Source organism: Rhinoraja longicauda, chromosome 9, assembly GCF_053455715.1.
Source record: "Rhinoraja longicauda isolate Sanriku21f chromosome 9, sRhiLon1.1, whole genome shotgun sequence".
Lineage (NCBI taxonomy): Eukaryota > Metazoa > Chordata > Chondrichthyes > Rajiformes > Arhynchobatidae > Rhinoraja > Rhinoraja longicauda.
This window is the reverse complement of record NC_135961.1, coordinates 15,864,395-15,888,228: the sequence shown is the minus strand read 5'-3', so window position 1 is coordinate 15,888,228 and position 23,834 is coordinate 15,864,395. Positions and strand designations below refer to the sequence as shown.

Genomic DNA, 23,834 nt, shown 5'->3' with positions numbered 1-23,834 from the left:
TTTCCTGTTAGCAATATAGTTTGACAATAAATATTTTGCATTTTCTTTAAACTAATTGCATTTTATATTTGGTAAAAGTATTTTGTTTTATTGGTTGTTTGGACATATTCATACCAAAACATTAAAAATTAAACAATAACTTTTGTATAAGAAACTGACCACATCCTGGTGGAATTAGTTGCTACATTAGCGACATTTGAATCATATTACTTATTTTAAGCCCAACAATTATGGTTCTTATTAATTAAAAATAATTTCATGCATGACGCAGTTTCTTATTATACATTATATTACAACTCCTTATTTTACAATGTATAACAAATTTATCAATGATATATATTTGCAATTTTTAAAAAATCAAATAGAAAAATGTAAGAATTATACTTTTCAAAATGAATCAAAAAAATTAGTTTTAACTTTCACTTAGGTACTTAATTTCCATGGATATAACTATTTTTATATTCTACTATATAAAACATGTTGTTGATATCTTGACAGTTGTATACATCAAAGAATTCCCCCAAATTATCAAATATTGAAAGACTAGAGGATTAAGCACAAATACACTAAATAATACAAACACAGTTCATTAAATTATTATTATTATTAATCTGATTCTTATGCAGCATGACTATCAAACCACCATGCTAGAGGCTAAGCTGCATAGTGAACTTTGGCTTGCTGAATTTAAACATCTAGTTGAATAGTCCACTTTCACACTCAAACTTTATAAGGCAACACTTCTTGAATGGTGAATATCTTGTCAAGCTGAAATGTGTAAGCCCACTAAAGATGCTGAAAGATATTAGATTGCTTTCTATCCAAACAGGAGTTAAAGACTCTACATAGAAGGGCCTTGAACTATGGCCAAAACATTATCAGTGATCCGCATTAACTATAATGTGAAAATCAGATTCATATTGACCAAATTGATGGGTTATAGCATTTACATTTTAACTTTAGACAGGCCTAGAAAATACATTCTTAATACTTTGATTAGCTACACTAATGCAGTTAATATTTTCCATTTATTTAGATTTTCTTATTAAGCAATTAATAACTTGCAGCTAATACATTTATTGGCCTGTCAAATACAAGAATTTTAGTCTCCTGTCAAATTGAAAATTGAATTATTGCCAGAGGTATTGATTTTGTACATTACTGATTATTTGAAACACAAATTCAAAACTGGACATTGTCCTAGTTTTTTAAATAATAGCACCGTGTATGATTGATATTTATATTGCAAAACTAAATCAATGGATAACTGTATGTAGAATTATACAAAGGCACTTGTGCAAAGAACCTCACAAGTCAGATGGCCGTGATTTTTTCAGTGAAATACATCAAAATAGAAATAACATACAAATGGCATGGCATTAGAAAAAGCAGCTTCACAGACACAACAGCAACATTGTGAAGACATTCTTTAATGCACAATGCTGACACATGATTTGGAAATATAGATTAATGTACTGTATATATAGAAACCTGCTGAAGTGATGTAAAATCATTGCACTTCAAAATATAAAGTCTTACTCCAAAAGGAAATTGGGACAAAATAAAAAGCAGTCTTTTCAATAATCTGCAATGTATTTACAATTTTACTTTTTTGATTTCTTTTCACAGAACCAAATTGTACATAACCATAATATTTTGACTGAATAAAAATTCTATCAATGCACAGAAGAGTCAACTTAAATTGTTTCAATGCATTTGATTTCAGGACAACTGATCAAACTCTCTTTTCAATTACTACTTAGCTGTTCCTCAAATCAAGTATGTGGTGGACCTAAACATATCTAATGGGGAACCTTTCAGCCAATGTGGATAACATTTTCGAATGAAATTTATCCAAACTGCAATAGTTGATCTACAGTATGCAGATGAGGTCTGCAATTGTGTGTACATTGTGGCTTGAGCTTCAAGCCTTCATGGACTGTTCACTGAACCATATGTGCCTCACACTCAACATTTGCAAGACATAAATTCTCTAAGAACTGTCCCATCTGCACCTATAACAATAAAGGTTCATGGTGACACCCTGGAGAACATGAACTGCCTCCTACATTTGGGAGCTATCTTTTGGCAAAGGCAGTCATCAATGATAAAATTCACAATTTAATGCACCAGAAAAGCCTTTAAAGAAAGGCTTCAGAACACTTCACAAATTATGAACCACCTGCCTGCACTGTCAGGTACTCCTGATCCATCACTGGAAGAGTCAATTATCAGCATTTTTTTTAGCACCTTTTGCCCTCCATCTAATTATGTTTTAACATTGTCCATCACTTATTGCAGGTGAAAGGTCATCAAAAGTTTATTTCACCTGCAGGTACAGAGGTACCAAAACCTATGTTTCAAAGTTATGTAACTTTGAAGAGGGCATGGTAGTGACTTTCTCTCCTTCCACTTCAGCCCAATCCCCTGCCTGGTAAAGGCTTCAGTTAGAACTAAATCATTTTATAAAATTTGGCTTCTTTGGGGTTTCTTACCCCTTTCATCTGGACTCAGATCCCAGTGCTTATGCAACAATACCCAATTTTCCCATATTAGCAAAACTAACTGGTAGAGCTTGCTGGGTGTCAATCCTGCACATGAAATTATCCTCGAGCAGGAGAATGGATTCAGGATTATACTGAGCTAGAAAAGATAAACAGAAAAATCTGGTAACCATAGACCAGTAAGACTAACATGCGTGGTAGGAAAGTGCATAGCAAGTCTTCTGAGTGAAGAGATACACATGCACTTGGAAAGACGGGGGTTGATTTGTGCATGAGAAATAGTGTCTCATGAATCAGATTGAGTTTTTTGAAGAAATAACCAAGAAGGTTGACAGGATAGGGTTGTAGACATGGTAAGGCCTTTGTTAAGCTTCGATTATGGTAGGCTGCTCTGGAAGGTTAGATGGCATGGGATCCAGGGAGAACTGGCTAACTGGATACAGAATTGGCTCATTGTAGGAAGCAGAGAGTTGGAAGTTATTTTTCAAACTAGTGATTAGTGATGGGCCTCAGGGATCAGTGTTGAGCCCATTTATCATTTTTATCAACGATTTGGATGAGAATGTTCAAGGCATGATTTGTAGGTTTACAAACATTAAAATATGTAGTATTATAGACTGAAAAAAGTTATCAAGAATTACAGAGGGTCCTTCACAGTGTACGGTAGGCACGGGGAGTGTTGTGGAGCAGAGAGATCTAGGAGTACAAGTACACAGTTCCCCGAAAGTGGCATCACAGGTAGATAGGGTGGTGAAGGAGCCTTTTGAGTTGGCCTTCATCAGTCAGGGAACACAGTTTAGAAGTTGGGATGTTATGTTCATTGTACAAGACATTGGTGGTGTCACACTTGGAGTACTATGTTCAGGTCTGTTTTCATGCTATCTGACTCTGATTCAAGAATTCCTTCTGCTCTGCCAATCCAGACTGATCCGGCTACAACCATACTTAGAACGCTGAATTTCACTTCTGTCGAATTTCCCTGAATGGAGACATAGACTCAATAGTGTGAAGAATTCTGTGAACCATTTTTAATACTCTTCAGCAATGTCTACAATTTTGATTTTCTCCCAGTGTAGGTACTTGTAAGATGAAATGCAATGACGGAAAATTTACCCAGCAGCAATTTATCGCTATGGATGAACCAGTCATATTGTATTTGTGAAGCAAGCCTTTTGAACCTTTAAGAATTATATAAACATACAAAAGCCTCTGTACTGATAAAATAATTTGTACATTCTATCTTGAATAAAAATGTACACGTAAAAAAACATTTGCATCTTTTCTCTTGCTGCAGAGTGATATTGCATTTTGCTGCAAGAATCTAGTTTTAAAATCATTCTATGATTATCACCTCCACAATGCACTTGTGTGTTTGGTTCAGGGGACATGTTGATGTCACCAAGATCCACAATTGCTCCAATACATAAACACCCGCTAAAGAGTTCACTTCAGAAACCACTTAAGTGATCTTCCTTACACTAATTAATCTGTCACTCTGTTTCATAGTCAAAAACTGACTATTGCAGTCCTCATTTTCAGCATCTTCAGTGATATTTCACATCCCAGGCTTCAAAATCACAATATATGTTTAGTGGACCCAAGTTGATCATTTACACAAACACATTTTTAAAATAAAATGCACCTTTTAAGCATTTTTGCTTTCGAGCAGCCAAGTTGTTATTGAGGCATTTAGGATTTCATTTTTTAAATGAAATAGTCCTGGATTGTTTTCTTCAAAGGCATCGCCAAACAAATATACTGCAAACAAGAATACATTTGTTATCAGACAAACTGGAAGACCAGAGCATCTTGCATAGTAATTTTCTTATTACCAAATTTAATGACACATATGGGCCAGAAGTTGAGACTTTGAAATTTCTATAGTAAAATAGACTATCATATGTTGAAAGACTGGAGCGATTAGGCTTGTATATGCTGGAATTTAGAAGGATGAGAGGAGATCTTATCGAAACGTACAAGATTATTAAGGGGTTGGACACATGTTCCCAATGTTGGGGGAGTCCAGAACAAGGGGCCACAGTTTAAGAATAAGGGGTAGGCCATTTAGAACTGAGATGAGGAAAAACTTTTTCAGTCAGAGAGTTGTGAATCTGTGGAATTCTCTGCCTCAGAAGGCAGTGGAGGCAAATTCTCTGAATGCATGCAAGAGAGAGCTGGATAGAGCTCTTAAGGATAGCGGAGTCAGGGGTATGGGGAGAAGGCAGGAACGGGGTACTGATTGAGAATGATCAGCCATGATCACATTGAATGGCGTTGCTGGCTCGAAGGGCCGAATGGCCTCCTGCACCTATTGTCTTGCCTTGTCTAAAATATCACCCAGTGCCTTTGACATCACCAATGAAGGAGGAAAGACATTCTGCGTCATAAGACCTAAAACCATAAAGGATGATTAAAACAATTTAAAACTAATCCATGACAAAAGTGAACAAAATAAATCACTGAATATTAAAGGGGTGAACAAAAACTCCAGTGTAAATAGAATGCAAAGTTTAAATTAAATTGATCAACATATCCATAAATAGAAAATTTCAAAATAAATCCGCTCCTTAGGGTCATATGTTTTGGAGAAAAGCTTATGACATGACATAGTTATTAACAGCAAAATAAATATTAGCAAGTGGAGGCTCTGCTCTCCTGGAACTTGTTTGACCATTCATTAAGATCATGGCTGATCTGAACTTGACCACATCTCCACTTTCAAGACTGATCCTCTTAAAATATCCTAACATCTATAATTCTTTCTCAACAGTATAATTGAAGACATATTTATTTTAGGTTTATTGCGCTTTTGGCATCTTACCTGCAGTCATCACCTCCAGCACTGACAACATATTTGTCGTCATGGGAAAAACGTACATTTGTCACATGTGCAGAATGGCCAAAATAACGCTTGTGTTTGGCCTAATGAAAAAGAAATTGCAGGATAATTAATGAATGAACATGATTCCTAACTACTTCAAATCAAATCTTTAAGCTTTAAATACAATCTGCCATTAGGAGTAATGGGCTGGGACTTCCAACCATTAGTCTAACATATTCCTTTCCAATGTGTATTTGCCCAGATGTTTATTCAGCTGAAACAAGGTGGCAAGAAATTTTATCACAACATCCTGTGAAACTTTATTGAACTAACAAAGGTTGAAGATCAGAAAGTAATTTTAAGAATTCAATTTGTAGTTTTTCTTATGTCAATAAGTCTCTGTAACACGAGTTGATTAGTTGATTGAATTTGTATAGATCCCACATATATCTTACCCAAACCTGGCTTGTTCCACCTTGACTGGAACATTGTAGGGTGATCTGATTAAGGCAACAGAGTGGCACTGCAGTTTGTCTAGATATCGCACAGCTCAAGCGACACAGCATTGATTCTCATTTGCAGTACTGTGTGTGGAATATGTGGAATCAAGGAATTGCAGATGCGGGTTTACAGAAAAAGACACAAAGTCTGGAGTAACTTGGCGGGTCAGGCAGCATCTTTGGAGAACATGGATAGGTGACGCTTCGGCTTGGTAACCTTTGGGTCGGTCCCGACCCAAAATGTCACATATCCATGTTCTCCAGAGATGCTGCTGACCTGCTGAATTACTCCAGCACTGTGTGTGTGTCTCTCTCTGTGGAGTTCTCCCAATGTCTACAGGCTTCTTCGAGGTGCAATGCTTTCTTCACATGTGCCAAAGATATGCTGGTTGGTCGGTTAATTGGCTGCAGTAAACTGTCCTACTTGTGGGTGTGTGATTGGAGAATTGGAGGTGGGAAGCACTAATAGGCATGGAGGAATTGGTTTTGTGGGATTACTCAGCTGGCATTGACTTGATAGTCCAGATAGTTTCCAGCTATGTCACAATGGAATATTAAAAAAAATAGATATCCATTTTATAAGGAGATTGGATAGGATAACCACAAAAACTATATTCTCACATGGGGAAATGCAGTAAACATTTCCCCAAAGAAGGATCGTGGAAATTTGGAAATGCCTCCTTCAAAAAAACATGCTTCTGGGCCAATATAAAATTTTAAGACTAAGAATGATAGATGTTTCAAATCAAGGAACATGAAGCTCTGGGCAATAAATAGTATTGAATTACAAATAAGTCTTCATACAAAAGAATGATGGAATAGTTCTACTCTTGTTTCTATCATTCCTGTGTTCTGTCTCTTTTAGTGATTTCCAGCTGTATCGATAAACAAAACTAAATTACTAGGTTGATTGGCTAGCACAAGCAACATGCATTTTCCACATGATGTTTTGGTGTCATAAGGGAGAAAAAGGATCTGAAGTAGTTGGGTCATATTCCATTCAACTAGCTCGAGCTGTTCTTGCCACCTGGAATTTCAGGCTTTAAATAATTTCCACCATTTGTGGCTTTTGGTGTGCTCTAATCAAGGATCTGGTTACAAATGAAATTCCTATTTAAAAAGACTGATATTTTCACTTCTATAAAAAACTCACTTACATATTTTTCAGTGCAAGGAAAATCAAAAAGTTTCACCAAACCGAAGTCATCCCCTGTCACTAAGTTTAATCCAGCATGAGATACACAGGCACAGTTGACATCTGCTTTCTCAGCATTTCGTGGCCAAATTCCAAGGACTTCGTCTCCTAAAATACTGTTTAAGAGGAATAGAATAGATTAAAAAATATTTGAACAGAATTGAAATTACAAGAAATTTCTACACTTCATCCCACAAACATCACCAGGTCATAAAACTGCTCTACCTTTTTAAAAGCTATTTTGCTCTTTCAGAGACTTCAAACAAAGTATCAGAATTTTAGTGTATTTTTACTTTCTTATATCCAAATGCGATATTACTTCCATTTCTGTCTCAGACAATAATGGCTGCTGGGAATATGTAAAATGCCAATTAACAGCATCATTGTGCCGTTAGGACAGTAAGGAAAACATTTTATATGTCAGATTGACCAGATGAAAATTTCTTCCTGATTAATAACATTATTTGAGTGTCAGTGAAACATCACATTGGACATATTTTATTCAAATGTGATGGGAGTATTTCAATAGTTAGTATTTGGTCCTCATCCAATTAAGGTTTTAGAAAACACTTTTCAAATAAACAATTGTCTGATTTTAAATGTACATTGTTCATATTCCTATTTTGAGTATGGAAGCTGGAAAAAAAATTGGTTTGAAACATATTAAGAATATGATACAGGCTAAATTATTTTACTGAAGACAGACTTGCGAAATAACAGCCCAGAATATGTTGGCAAAATAATATTCTGTTGGAGCTGATTAAAAATAGCTTTTGTTGGTAATTCAGATTCACCACTATATGCAGTAGCAGAGATACCAAGCCCGTGCGCTGGATGCAGAGGCTGCAGAAGGAGCATGACTCCATTCATATGAATGGGGTGGACAACTTCTCTAAAAAGGGGAATCAGTTAAGTAAATTATGCATCTCATTTTTTTCCCTCTGTGTTAATCTCTAATAGCATAAATTGCACATGGCTAATTAGATTTTTGTTTATTCATTTTAAATATTCAAAAATATTTAATCTGATTTGAACTTCAGAAAAAGTCCACATTTTTCAGCGGGATCAAAACAGTCTAAAGGCCTATCACAGAGGCAGGATGTTGAAGAGATGTCAGCCATTCCAGAGCAGGGCCTTAGGAATGACACTGGAAGCCAGAGTCAGTTCAGATGATCCTTTGTTTCTAGAATAGTTGCTTGTGGACACAGCAATCTGGCCCGGAGTTTGCAAATGATTCAATTATTTATGGTGGAGAAATGCTCTGTCGACTGCAAATCATTATGAACTACACAAGTATTTGTGCCTCCGTGCCATTAGGTCCTTGAAAATGCTGCCTCATCCTCAGTCTCTCCATTTTTCAAGAAATTGCAGAATTGATTGTATTAAAATGAATTAATCTCACCAGAGTGGGACTGACAGTCAATAAGATATGAATATAAATCATTTCAATAGCAAAGAATTACTTCCCTATAACGTTATTCAATATTTCCAGCCAACAAAAAGAACAATTGAAATTGTGCTCTCTTATATACTAAGGCAGTATTTTTTTTCTAGAGGAATCAAAACTGTAACATTGAATTTTTACTTTATTGCCCTTAATAAATTTTACCTAGACATGTTCTCTCTCTTCATCCTATATTTCACTTTGTACAACATTTTCTATTAACCTCTGCTTCTTCCTTTAATTTGTTTGATTTAAAGAAAATAGATGGAAGTGTTGTAGGGTCAATAAAATAACAATGTTTTGCAGGAAAATAACTGCAGATGCTGGTACAAATCGATGGTATCACAAAATGCTGGAGTAACTCAGCGGGTCAGGCCGCATTTCAGGAGAGAAGGAATGGGTGATGTTTCGGGTCGAGACCCTTCTTCAGACTGAAGAGTCTCGACCTAAAAAAGTCACCCATTCCTTCTCTCCTGAGATGCTATCTGACCCACTGAGTTACTCCAGCATTTTGTGATAACCTCAAATAACAATGTCGGATCATCTGCCAATTATACAATAGAACTTTGATTGTTTGGAAATTACAATGTCTTGGTATCTGGCTCATTGGATTTTATTTAATAGATTATTTAAAAACTCAACAGGATGCATTTCCCACACTCCCTTTAAACACAATGGGTTCTGTCTCTCACTCGTTTTAAACACACCCAGTTCATCAGAAAGTTCAACACACCGCTGCGTGACATCTAAATTAACTCAATTAAAGTGCATTGATGTATTAAGAGGAATTATAGCCAATAACTGGGAAAATCTGTTAGTCGTGCACCAAAGACTGTGGGTATCAGATTCTGAGATTTTTACTGTATACTCTGGCTTTCCTTCCCCTGAATGGACTTTGTACAAGACATTGGTCAGGCTACATTTGGAGTATTATGATCAGTTTTGGTCACCCTGCTGCTATCAAGAAGATATTGTAAAGCTGAAAAGAATGTGGTGATGATTTACAAGCATTTTGCCAGGACTTGAGGGCCTGAGCTATATGGATGGGTAGTACAGGCAAGGACTTTATTCCTTGGAGTGCGGGAGGATGAAGGGTGATCTTACAGAGGTGTATAAAATAGTTAGGGGAATATATAGGGCCGATGTGCAGAGTCCTTTACCCAGAATAGGGGAATCAAGAACCAGAGGACACAGGTTTAAGGTGAGAAATGAAAAATGTTATAAGAATCTGAAGGGCAACTTTTTGCATACAGGGGGTTGTGGGTATATGGAAAAAACTGCCAGAGGAGATAGTTGTGGCAGATACTTTAATGACATTTAAGGTATCACAAAATGCTGGAGTAACTCAGCGGCTCAGGGAGCATCTCAGGAGAGAAGGAAAGGGTGACGTTTTGGGTTGAGACCCTTCTTCAGACTGATGCTGCCTGACCCACTGAGTTACTCCAGCATTTTGTGATACCTTCGATTTGTACCAGCATCTGCAGTTATTTTCCTACTTAATAACATTTAAATGACCTTTGGACAGGTACATGGATAGGAAGGTTTAGAGAGATACGGACCAAAAACAGACAGGTGGGACTGGTGTAGATAGGGCATCTTGGTCGGTGTGGGCAAGGTGAGCTGGTGCCTGTTTCCACGCTGTATGAATCTATGACATCTGATCTGTGCAACCGAAGGCTGCGTTTCTATCCAATAAATATCCTGCATTTTCCTACAAACTGTGGCTACAGCTTTGTAATAACATCATAATGAAGAAAATATTTTTGCACTTTGCACAGAGCCAAGATTTAAAAAAATAGTTAAGCTAAAGATAAAAGGAAAATATATTCTAGAATATATATTCAAACTTTTTTGCCAACTTTCTGTTCAGAAACCTTAGACTTCATTGACTGCTAAATCTGAATGAAGGGCAGTTTTTCTCGTCTTTTTCATTTCCATTTAAAATAATTGTTAATGTAATGTTATTCTCTGTAAAAAATTATGATTAAAAACCCAACATTTAAAATGAATTGTTCCCCAAAGATTCATACTTAAGTTGTCTGCCATAATTTAGATTCTTGTATGGTGAAACTTCCTTCATTAAAAAGGTGAATGAAGAATATAACTCGGCCAGTCTTGTATACATGCTTTAACTTATATAAATCACAAAATGAGACACTAATTTACCACCAATTGTTCACTTCACTTGTATAAAGTATATTGGGCATGTGGTTCTCAAGTTCAATGGCAACAATCAAATTCACCCTCTACCATGATAATAAAGTATTAGTCATTGAATTACTGGAAGACTACAAACAACTGGGGCTACAGCTTTTTAATAACATCATAGCATCTTCAATTAAGAAAATATTTTTACACTTTGCACAGAGCCAAGAAAAAAAATAATGCTAAGCTAAAGATATGAGGAAAAGGAACTAGATTTTGAGAATAAGATGGCAAGGCAGAAAAATGTGAAGAATATACTGGATGCTTAGGCCGAGGTAGACACAAAATGCTGGAGCAACTCAGCAGGTCAGGCAGCATCTCGGGAGAGAAGGAATGTGTAGGGGCCATTTTGCGTTTATTAGTTATTTTTGCATATTATTATTATTACCTTGTATCTTGCTGTAGTTTGGACATTACAGAGTTAATGCGATACTTACGTAGGGGCTGGGTGGAGCTAGAGTGCGGGCAGTTGGGTACGTGCTGGCAGTGTGTGTGTGTGAGTCGAGAGGGTGCTGACAGAGGTTCAGCCAAAGGCTCCGCCAAAAGATTCATTAGCCAAGATGTAATCGGTTGTAGATCTTATTGACAAGAAGATTAATACAGATTCTGTGGAAGTTATATCTGGCAATTCGTATTGATCGCATAAACTGTGGTAAGATATGGAGTTTTACCTAGCAAATCAATAACCAGTTGATGACAAGAGATATGCCAATATGTTTATTGCGCCTTCAAATAAAGACGGCTAACTAATTCAAACATCGAGAAGGTCTCTGTTATTGATATTTGCTCGAGTCATTTAAGCTTATCGTTTCATCTGATCTATGCAAGTGGCAGCTTGAGAGCTAATTGATGGACGAGAAGCTGGCCGCTACATCGTAAAATTCCATCTTAAGCTGAAGTGATCAGCTTGAATCTACTCCTCGGAAAGTTCAGAGAACTTGCCTTTGCAAGAGACGGAGTGTGAGATCTTATCTGAACTGGAGTGATTCATCGTAAAATCTGCCTAAGCTGGAATGATTTATTGGAATTTACTCTTTGGAAAGTTCAGAAAGCTTTTCTTTGCAAGGGATGAATGCTACGAAGGTTTACTGACCAGGGAGAGATTTTTTGCCAAAATCTTTCATACTGCTGTATTGTACAAGCAGTTTGCGGAAGCTGAAGCATTATATCTGTCTCTTAGAGTTATTTGAAGAGAATTAGCTCTTGGATAGAGACTGGGAAAAAAACAGCAGAAATCATAGTCTGCTTTGAATTGTTTTTTCTGTGCGAGATAACAAAAGCTGTTTTCGAATGATCAAGAGCTTGGAATGCGGACAGCATAGCAACGACCTTGGGAATCCCTGGTTACCAAGTCTTGTTTAAAATACCTATGAGATAAAGGAAAGAAAGCAGTGTGGCTTTCGTTAACAAGCTAAGAATATCTGAAATTAAATCTGATGTTCAGTCACAAGGTGGCGATAGTGGAACACGGCCTAAAGTGGTCGTGCTGTTCCTCCAATTTGCGCTGGGTCTCACTCTGACAATGGAGGAGGCCCAGGACAGAAAGGTCAGATTGGGAATGGGAGGGGGAGTTGAAGTGCTGAACCACTGGGAGATCAGGTTGGTTAAGGTGGACTGAGCGGAGGTGTTGAGCGAAACGATCGGCGAGCCTGCGCTTGATCTCGCCGATGTAGAGAAGTTGACATCTGGAACAGCGGATACAATAGAAGAGGTTGGAGGAGGTGCAGGTGAACCTCTGCCTCACCTGGAATAACTGTTTGGGTCCTTGGATGGAGTCGAGGGGGGAGGTAATGGGACAGGTGTTGCATCTCCTGCGGTTGCAGGGGTAAGTACCTGGGGTGGGGGTGGCTTGGGTGGGACGGGACGAGTGGACCAGGGAGTTACGGAGGGAATGGTCTCTGCGGAAAGCAGAAAGGGGTGGAGATGGGAAGATGTGGCCAGTAGTGGGATCCCGTTGAAGGTGGCGGAAATGTTGGAGGATAATTTGTTGTATGCGACGGCTGATGGAGTGGAAGGTGAGGACAAGGGGACTCTATCCTTGTTACGAATGGAGGAAGGGGGAGCAAGAGCAGAGGTGCGGGATATTGAGGAGACCCTAGTGAGAGCCTCGTCTATAATGGAAGAGGGGAACCCCTGTTTCTTAAAGAAAGAGGTTATCTCCGATGCACTAGTATGAACTCATCCTGGGTGCAGATGAGGCGTAGACGGAGGAATTGGGAGTAGAGGATATTTTTACATGAAACAGGGTCGGAAGAAGTGTAGTCAAAGATAGGTATGGGAGTCAGTACGTTTGTAGTAGATGTCAGTCACTAGTCTCTCTCCTGTGATGGAGATGGAGATATTCAGAAATGGTAGGGAGATGTCGGAGATGGTCCAAGTATAATTAAGAGCAGGATGGAAATTAGTGGTGAAATTGATGAAGTCGGTGAGTTCTGCATGGGTACAAGAGGTAGCACCAATGCAGTCGTCAATGTAGCGGAGGTAGAGTTCGGGGATAGGGCCAGTGTACGCCTGGAACAGGGATTGTTCGACGTACCCTACAAAGAGGCAGGCATAGCTAGGGCCCATGTCTATGCCTTGGATGCTTAGGCCTGGCAAGTTTATGGTCCTGATCAATCAAATGCTAAAGGAGCTTATGACAACAAAAAGGGAGGAATGTCGTCAAAGGTGGACAAAATAAGTTTTCAATGATAAAGATATGTTGCTGGGAAAGATTGCACAATTAGAGAGAGTTGAGGCCAGAATTAGATTAAATTGTTACCTTGAAAATTCAATTTAAATTCTCCAAGTAACTTTTACCAACCTTGTCCATGTAGCCCATGTGATTTTCTCGATTATTGCTTGGTCAATTACTTGTTTTCCTGATGGAACTTCATGCACCTGACGCTTGTAGGCACCTGTGGATACCTGCACAGAGGGAAACAGTTCCTTAAATGAAATCTATTTAACATACATAATCATAAGTACTTTTTGAATAGATGAAAATTGAATGAGCAACAATTCTCCTTTTGTTGATATTCACTTTAATAGACTGGTTTCAGAGAGAAGCTCAAATAACTAAAACAACTTTAATTGTTCTGGCTTCGTACAATGGGATTTGATTCATGACAGAGCAGCAGTCCTTCCTTGGTGTGTTAATGGAAAGAAATTGCAGGAATACATTAGTAGGAAAAAAAGGAGAAAAACAGAACATTCAGATGAATATAATTGGGGAAACCCAGGGGAGGCAGTAAAGATTTTCCCAAAAAAAGTGTGCATCAAAAAATTGTAACTTATTCATATCTTCAATTGTGGTTTAATGGTGCTTCAAATAAAACATGAAGATATGAATATGTCACAATAATTTCTTGCTTTCCTAAAAACAAAAGGAGAATTTCATTGCTGTACTGATGGAGAAACCATCTTTTTTTGCCATTATAATCAAGGATTGGGGCTAGTATTTATGTGCCAATCAATAATTCAATCTCGATTAAAAGAACAACCTGATAAATTGGACTGCCCCATCTTGTAGCTTTTATTGGTCAGCTGAAAAGGAGTGCAGCATTGTTTCTGCAGTGTACAGTAACTGTCACTTTTTTCTTGCTTTGATGGATAGTATTGAAAACATTTTTAGCTTGTAAGGAATATGTTAATTTTGGTTACCTTGTTTAGGGTTAAGAATCAAAAGGGCATTGTATGAATGGAAGATCTTAAGATATGTATCTTACTTACGCAGATACATATAGCCTCATGGACCTCAGTTAACGTCAATTTGTTACAGGTTTCTTGGTCCTGGAGTCTGAATTAAAAAGCACATATGACCTGTACTTTAAAAAGACATTTGTCTGGGCTTCCATGGGTGTGCCAGGAACCTGATATGAACTCCTTATCTCTGTTGGTGCTCCTCTGTGAATCCCTGATAGTACTCTCTTGTTGGGTGTGATGGTAGTTGCCATTTCCCCAAACCCCCTCCTTCCCCCTACCACCCCACTCTTTGTTTGATTGCACAGTTCTCCTCAGCCAAACAAAAGGAGGAGAATAGGAGGTGGCACAGACATTTGGATCAGGGTGATCTGTCAAAACATGGTCCAGTTGCAGCCAGTCCCCACTAATGGCTCAATCTCACTGTGCTGCCATGAAGCAGCCCTGAGCCTGCATCTTAGTGCTGAATGGTTGCCAGAGTGTGCCTAATACCAACTGTTACGGGCAGCTAGTGTACACTTCCTTGATGGCTCACTCCACTTTGAGCTTTGAAACATTGAGATCACTTTACTCTTGGCGTGCAAATGGTAGGTTAAGTCCTCAATCAGATTCCTGGCACATCGCTGGCAATCATGCATTTCTTTTTTTGTTCATGACCATACTCTCCCACTTCCAGCTCCTTATTGCTGAGATACAGCCCAGGCATTACATAGGAAACCAATATATCTTATTGTTATGCAGACTAAAGAAACATCTTACCTGAATGTGTTTGCTATCAGCCGAGAAGTCCATTTGGATAACAAAACTAGGGATATCTTTGCAGTAGCCAATTCGGTTTAAAGTAGGCCCTTGTGTGAGATCATAAAAATCAACAGTATTTTCTGCAGAACCTACTGCCAGGAACATAGAATTGGGGCTAAAACTAGCAAAAAAACAAAAAAAGAGGCAGTCAACATTTTAAAATTAATTTATAACAATTTCTTAATGTAATATCTTATTTTTTTCAATATAATACTCAATTTTCAAAGGTGTTTGCTTAATTGTCTATTCAATGTGTTCATTAGTATTTTTACTTCAAAATACCAGCCACTCGTAAAAATGTGATTCTGACAAATTTCCCATAACTGAAGCCATCCCATCACTCCAGTCTTGTGATATTATTACACTTGTCTTGAAAAATCTACCCCATTTTGATGATGCCAAGATCCACCTAACATCATCTCGAACAGTGTTATAGATCATAGAACTTCACTGCACAGAAATTGTTCCTTTGGCCCACAACGTTCTTGCTGACCTTATTGGCCATCTATTTATTCACAAAATGCTGGAGTAACTCAGCAGGTCAGGCAGCATCTCGGGAGAGAAGGAATGGGTGACGTTTCGGGTCGAGACCCTTCTTCAGACTTCTTATACTTATTGGCCATCTATACTAATTCCATTTGTTTGCACAAGATCCGTATCCTTCTATATACCTTGCCTATTTAAGTGCTTTTCTAAATGTCTCTTAAATGTAGTGATTATATCTGACTCCACCACATCCTCTGGCAGCAAGTTCCAGATATCAACCACTCTCATGTAAAAATATACATTGCCCTCAAATTCCTATTAAAATTCCTTCCACTCACCTTAAAACTCTGCCCTCTTGTTGTTGATATCCCTACTATGGGAGAATGATTTTGGCCATCACCTCTTTACAAACCTCAATCAGGTCTCTTCTCAGTCTCTTTTGCTCCATTGAAAACAAACCTATTTTATCCAATCTCTCACCATATTTAATATCCTCAAATCCAGGCAACATCGTGATGAATCTCTGCACTCTTTCCACCACAACCTTCCTTTTGTGTGGTGACAAGAAATGTGCACAATGCTCAAAGTGCGGTTTAACCAGTATTTTGTAGTTGCAATATAAAGTCCCAACTTTTATATTGAACGCCCCAATTTAGGGCAAGCACACCATATTTTTTCTTCATCATGCTACTAACCAGGATAGCTGCTTTCAGGGAACTATGGACCTGAACCCCAAGGTCCTACTGAACATTCCTCAGCATCCTTATGTCTACTGTATAAGGATAGCGGAGTCAGGGGGTATGGGGAGAAGGCAGGAACGGGGTACTGATTGTGAATGATCAGCCATGATCACATTGAATGGTGGTGCTGGCTCGAAGGGCTGAATGGCCTCCTCCTGCACCTATTGTCTATTGTATACATCAAGCCCTACATGATTTCCCAAAATGCATAATTCACGCTTGATGGGATTAAATCATGACTGTCTTTGATCAGTCCAACATTCTATCTAATCTATATCCCGCTTCAGCCTTCGACAACCTTCCTTACATTCCACATCATCAACTTTTGTGTCATCTACAGACTTATGAATCATACCTCCTACATTCACATCCGAGTTGTTAATATATATCACAAATAACAAGTCCTAGCATGAATCCCCGCAGTACACCACAGGTCATGGACTTGCATGAAAACATTCTTCTATTACTCCACTCTGCCTCTTGAAACAAAGCCAGTTCTGGATCCAATTAGCCAGCTTACCTTGGATATGTGCCGTAACCTTCTGGATTGTCATGTGGCACTGTCAAATGTCCATACAGCCAATACCTACTGCCTTGTCTTCATCAATCTTCTCAGTTATCTCCTCAAAATTGTCAAATTAAATTGGTGAGACAGGATTTCCCCCTCACAAACCCATGCTGACCATCTCTGATCAGTTCTTGCCTTTCGAAATGTACATATTTGCATTTTCTACAATAATTTCCTACCACTGTACAAGGCTTTCCAGCCGGCAGTTACCTGTCTTATCCCTGCTTCCCTTCTCAAATAAAGGAACAATATTAGCTATTCAGCTAAACAAAAGGAACTGAGGCTGCACTGTGTCCCATTTACAAAATGCACTTCAGTTATTCACTGAGACCAAACAGTAACCTGTTTGCAATCAAACAGCACAAACAGGTTTGGAACAGCAATGCCAAACCTGTAATCTCTACCACAAAAGACCAGGGCAGTAGGTGCATAGAACCAGCACCAGCAGGTTACCCTCCATGATACAAATTATTCTGATTTGGAAAATATCAAGGCTGTGACTTTACCATTACAACGTCCTACAACTCACCAGCATGCAGTGCTTCATGAGGATCTTCTCCAGAAAATTTCTCAAGGGCAATAAATACCAGAAATGAATATAGGAATATATTTAAATAAAATACAATTTCTGGTAGATAGGAGTTTTAGAATACAATTGATTAGTGCTAAAATTGCAGGGGATTCAAGAGGCTGAAACAAATACACACACCAAAGAGCACTATGGGACTGGAGCATGTTTTAGGAGGTGTTTTAGGTTGGTAGAGAAGATGGTTATTAAAAATTACAGCTGGATCTCGATTAGCTGAGTAAATTGGCTGAGGAATGGCTAATGGAGTTTCATGTTAATGAGTGAGAGTTGGGAACTCAAACCAGGGTAGAATCTTCACAGTGAATTGTAAGGCCCTGGGGAGTGTTGTAAAGCGAAGGGAGGTAGGAATATGGACACATAGTTCCATGAAAGTGGCATCAGCGGTAGATAGGGCGGTAAAGAAGGGTGGTACATTGGTCTTCATCAGTTAGAGTATTGAATATAAAAGTTGGGAAGTCATATTGCAGTTGCAAGACGATGGTGAGGTCGCATTTGGAGTTCTGTATTCAGTTTTGGTCACCCTGCTAAGATGGAAAGGGTTCAGAGAAGATTTATAAGGATGTTGCCAGGACTCAAGGGCCTGAGCTAAAAGACACTTGGACAGATACACAGATAGAAAATGTTTAGAGAGCCCGAGACAATGGAACAGATCTCATTGGTGACAAAGCGCCATGAGTCTACCACAAAACTCCAGCTAATAATCTGGAGATTATCAGATTTGTGGTTCTGGTTTTCAATCTTGCCCTAAAATGTTCAGAATCCCCCAGCAATATTCCTACCGAATTGAACCTGTGTTTTTAATGTTTCAATGGACAATGGCAACTGGATCATCCCCTTATAGAAACATAGAAACATAGAAAATAGGTGCAGGAGTAGGCCATTCGGCCCTTCGAGCCTGCACCGCCATTCAATATGATCATGGCTGATCATCCAGCTCAGTAACCTGTACCTGCCTTCTCTCCATACCCCCTGATCCCTTTAGCAAAAAGGGCCACATCTAACTCCCTCTTAAATATAGCCAATGAACTGGCTTCAACTACTTTCTGTGGCAGAGAATTCCACAGACTCACCACTCTCTGTGTGAAGACATTTTTTCTCATCTCGGTCCTAAAAGACTTCCCCCTTATCCTTAAGCTGTGACCCCTGGTTCTGGACTCCCCCAACATCGGGAACAATCTTCCCGCATCTAGCCTCTCCAACCCCTTAAGAATTTTATATGTTTCTATAAGATCCCCCCTCAGTCTTCTAAATTCCAGCGAGTACAAGCCTAGTCTATCCAGTCTTTCTTCATATGAAAGTCCCTCCATCCCAGGGATCAATCTAGTGAACCTTCTCTGTACTCCCTCTAAGGCAAGAACGTCTTTCCTCAGATTAGGAGCCCAAAACTGCACACAATACTCCAGGTGCGGTCTCACCAAGGCCCTGTACAACTGCAGTAGAACCTCCCTGCTCCTAAACTCAAATCCTCTTGCTATGAATGCCAACATACCATTCGCTTTCTTCACTGCCTGCTGCACCTGCACGCTTTTTTTTTTCAATGACTGGTGCACCATGACACCCAGGTCACGTTGCATCTCCCCTTCTCCTAATCGTTCACCATTCAGGTAATACTCTGCTTTCTTGTTCTTGCCGCCAAAGTGGATAACCTCACATTTATCCACATTATATTGCATCTGCCATGCATTTGCCCACTCGCCTAATCTATCCAAGTCACTCTGCAGCCTCCTAGCATCCTCCTCGCAGCTAACACTGCCACCCAGCTTCGTGTCATCCGCAAACTTCCAAGTTCTTCTCTCACCCAGATGGCCTCAACCGTGGCAACAGGCAGCAAATGCGACTCTGTTTACTGCAGAGGAAATGTCTCTTCCCTTGCTCTATTGTAATTTATGGCAACTATATTTCTCTTCCCTGCACCATTCTCCCTTACTCGTCTTGAATGTACCATGAGTAGTTTACATATCGTCCTAAGATCACCACCTTCACTCAAAGAGGGGGCATGAACCCCACACCAGTTAGAGAAGATTAAGGGCAGAGGTTACCCTCTGGATTCTCCTACCTACTAATTTTGTAGTCATACCCCCTTGTCCCTGACTGCAGATCAAATTCAAACTGAATCCCAGGGTTGACTGCCTTCTGGAACACGACAAATCTTTCTCAAATATTTCCGCCATTTTCCAACATGATCCACCACCAGTCACATCTTCCTATCCCCATCCCATTCCGCAGAGACCACTTCCTCCTCAACTCCTTGGTTCACTCATCCTTCCCTCCCAACCTGCCCCCTCCCCTGCAACTGCAGTAGATGTAACAACTGTCCCCAAACCTCCTCCATCATCTCCATCCAGGGACCCCTGTGGCCCTTCCAGATGAGACAGGGATTCACTTGCACCTCTTCAAACCTCAGTCTTCCTTTACACTGTGAAACTAAGCATAGAAAAGGCAACTATTTTGCCGAACATTTGTGCTCTGACTGCCAAAGCCTACTGCATCTCCTGGTTGCTAATCATTTTAACTCCCCTTCCCATACCAAAGTGTTTATCCTTGGCCTCTTCTATTGCCAGTATAAGGCCACAGGTGAACTGGAGGAACAGCACCTAATTTTCTATTGGGTAGCAACAGTATGTTTCGTGTTCTTGTTCCATGTCTGTATAAAACTTGAGTCTTCAAGGTACATTAGAAGTCTTTATTACATTAACTTAATGCTGGCAGCAAGACAACTAAAAATGGCTACAACCACACGATCTAACTGTATCTAACTAGCGCTAATGGAGAGAATATTTCTAGTAGAGAATATTTCAACTGCAATTGATAATAAAGTATATACTGTGGGAGTATTTATAAATCTCAAAAAAGCGTTCAATACCATTGATCATGGTTTATTGATGAATAAGCTAGAAAGATATGGTGTCAGAGGAGTAACATACTCCTGGTTGAGAAGCTACCTTGAAAAGAGATATCAGTATGTTCAAGTAAATAATTTTGATTCAGAACTTATGAAGGTTACCTGTGGGTTCCGCAAGGCTCGGTGCTGGGCCAAAAGCTCTTTTTACTCTATATAAATTATATTTGTAAGCTGTTGAAATTGTTACATTTAGTTATATTTGCGGATGACACAAATTTATTTTGTTCAGGGAAAAATTTGAAATTACTTTTGGACACAGTTAAAGGGGAATTGGAAACCATAAAGAAGTGGTTTGAAACTAATAAATTGTCATTAAATCTAAGTAAAACAAAATTTATTGTGTTTGGAAATCGTAAAATAAATTATGAGGTAACACTTATGATTAATGAAATAGAAATTGAAAGAGTGTATAAAAATAAATTATTGGGAGTGATAATAGATCATAAACTCTGTTGGAAACCTCACATAAAACATATCAAATCAAAACTGTCTAAATCCATTGCAATACTGCACAAAACTAAGGACAACTTGATGCAAAATTCTCTATTTACTTTATATTGCTCACACATTGTTCCATACATTATAAATAAAATAGTAAATATTGTGTGGAAGTATGGGGAAACGCCTACAAAACCAGCATTAATTCAATCTTTAAACTGCAAAAAAGAGCCATAAGAATTGTCAATAAGGCTGATTATAATGACCCAACCAACCCATTATTTATGAAATCAAATGCCCTAAAATTTATGGACCTAGTAGACTTTAATACTCTACAAATAATGTTTAGAGCAAAAGAAAGAACACTTCCTGACTGTATCCAAGGTTTGTTTTCAATGAGGGAGAGCAGGGGAAATTATATGTTTGAAAAAAAGAGGTTAAGGACAAATGTGAAAAATAGATGTGTGACTGTTAAAGAGGCCAATTTATGGAATAGTTGCAACAATGAATTAAAAGTGTAGTAATATGTGTAAATTCAAGAAAATGTTCAAAAATATTATATTTGAAAGATACAAAATATGTGATCAGCACTGAGAAAAGACTGACATGACTGAAATGATGTTTCTTGATTATACTTGTGTTTCTTTCTATGTTTTGTTTATCTGCTTCTGACTTTTGATGTGTTTTTGTTCAATTATATTTTGTTTTATTGTTTTGTTTCACTGCTATTTTGGCTAGTTAGGGTAATGCTTTGTTAAGTATTAAGGGTTGGCACAATAAGCTTTGGCTTCCACCTACACTTTTTTTTGGTCAGAGAATATCATGTGTGATTATATTATTTTATTTTTGATATAATGATTTCGTACTATTTAAGTTTCACAGCTGTATGGTCACTCTGTTGTATTGTATTGACCAATAAATAAATAAATAAAATAGTAAATAAATAAATGCCACTTGACATCATTTAGTATGCCCTGCAGCCTCTGTGCATGGAAGTGCCAGGAACAATTTTCTGTTGTGACCTGAAATAGTCCTCAAGTACAAATATCTGGGTCCCCAAATTCAGCAAGATCAGCAAGTGATATAGATATTGTGACAGTATTCAATATAATAGAAATACAAGTTTGTATTCATTCTGTTATATAATCAATTTTGATAAATAGTGTAAATACCTTAGAGGTGGAGGTCATTACCTGAATATTTCTACAATATATATTGTACCTGGTATCCTGGATGGCAGCACTTCGGTCTCGCTTCTTGCCCCACACTTTCAGAGAATTGACAAGTAGTATAATGAATTCTCCATTTTGCATCCCGATTGCTACCATTTCTCCATCAGGACTGTAGGCAGCGCACTTTGCACCATATCCAAGATTTACTTTGTTTAGCAATTTCTACAATGGAGATAATTCAGGAGACATGTAAAATAACTTCAAACAGAACCACAATTTAATATTTCATAAATTGTATGTGATTTTACTCATCAAAGAGTCTAGTGATACGACATCATCATACATCGAAATAGCAGTTGCTGAAGTGGCCGAATGGCCTACTCCTGCACCGTTCTATTGTTCATTGACTTCAACTAAATTGACATTGAGATTTCCAAAATGGTAAATTGCCAATCTCACCTGTGCAGTTAAGAAACTAAAAAGTGAGGAGAAGATTAAACCATCCTCAAACCGGTCAGAAAGAGACAAAAAGCCAACAAATTTTATACAAAGGAATGGAAATCATTGTTTATTATTTGTGCAATAAAAAGGGCTGGCATTTATATTGAGGGCACACCGCAACAAATTTTAGGAATGCATCAATTAAAAAAAATATTTTCTTGCTTACTTTATCAGCCAAGTCCCAGATTCTTATTGTGCCATCATTACTTGCAGAGGTCAGGAGATCTTTCAAAGGGTGTGTGGCAAGGCCCCAAATCTCTCCTTCCATGTGCCCATTGATTAAGCTGTTTGATGCTGCATTCTTTTCCCCAACTTCAATTATCTCACAATCTTTAGTTCCCACCAGTATTTTCCCCTGCAGTCAAAAAAAATGTTATTAAGCACAAAACAAACTAAAATGAGAGGAAATGTATGACGATAATGAATAATCTACTGCCTCGCGATGGGGCGAATTTTCCTGCTGCATTCCAGCAATTCTATGGAGAATATTATATCTGCAAATGCAAGCAAGTTCAGGACTTTAGTACGTTTTCCCAAATGCATAAGATCTAAATCTGCGAACAGTCCACATCCAGCAGTAAAGCATGTATCCATAGAGACGTCAGCACTTGCTACGGGGAATCTACTCATGAATCCTACAGTGGGTATAATGAAAGGAAGTTGTCAGGATGGGAGGGATGGAAAATGGAAGAGAGAAAGACAGTGAGGAAGGTGGAGAGGAGAAAAGGAGAAGGAAGAAGAAATTATTTTCAATTCTGGAATAAATGAAGAGGCTCTTTTGATGCATAGGTACTGTTAGATTATTGAACCACAGAACTTTCTTCTTAGCTTGATGGTGTCCTTTGCACAAGTTGTTGAGCGAAGTAAATAAACACTCCTTTTATCAGCGATCCTTCATCTTCATCACCATAGAAATGCAACTATGATAGAACTCAATTTCAGAGAATTGCTGAAACAGCAATAATGTAATTGCAAATCTGCATTGAGAAGGGTCAATGTATCAGCAAGTTATTTCCAAAGTGTCAGCTTCTGTGTTTAACTAGGGCACATTAGTTTGAGTGCAGAATTTCTACTGGATGTATTTTAATGATTTACAATATCCGAATAAGTGAACGGGTGTAATATTTTAACCTGTGCATTTTAACATACTGTAAAACCCTGAAAAGTCTTTATTAATTTCAACGAAAGGATGATGTGTTTAATGAGACTCATTAAAAGTCAGGTGTAAAAACTAAAATAAATATTAAGCATTTACAGCTATTATCAATCGTTAATGCCTACTAGGTA

At 38.3% G+C, this 23,834-nt stretch overlaps 1 protein-coding gene across 2 annotated transcripts in view; it reads right to left on the bottom strand.

Moving 5' to 3' along the window:
- Positions 1-446: 446 nt before the first annotated feature.
- The window catches only part of LOC144596495 (echinoderm microtubule-associated protein-like 6), a 207,639-nt gene continuing 184,251 nt past the window's right edge, over positions 447-23,834 (bottom strand). For both annotated transcript variants that reach the window (XM_078404836.1, XM_078404837.1), the window contains 7 exons: positions 22,714-22,902; positions 22,096-22,268; positions 15,110-15,272; positions 13,473-13,576; positions 6,983-7,136; positions 5,326-5,426; positions 447-4,262 (listed from right to left, as the gene is read on the bottom strand). In XM_078404836.1, coding sequence (XP_078260962.1) covers positions 4,238-4,262; positions 5,326-5,426; positions 6,983-7,136; positions 13,473-13,576; positions 15,110-15,272; positions 22,096-22,268; positions 22,714-22,902 — 909 coding nt within the window. In that variant the 3' untranslated portion in view covers positions 447-4,237. The remainder of the gene's footprint in view (positions 4,263-5,325; positions 5,427-6,982; positions 7,137-13,472; positions 13,577-15,109; positions 15,273-22,095; positions 22,269-22,713; positions 22,903-23,834) is intronic.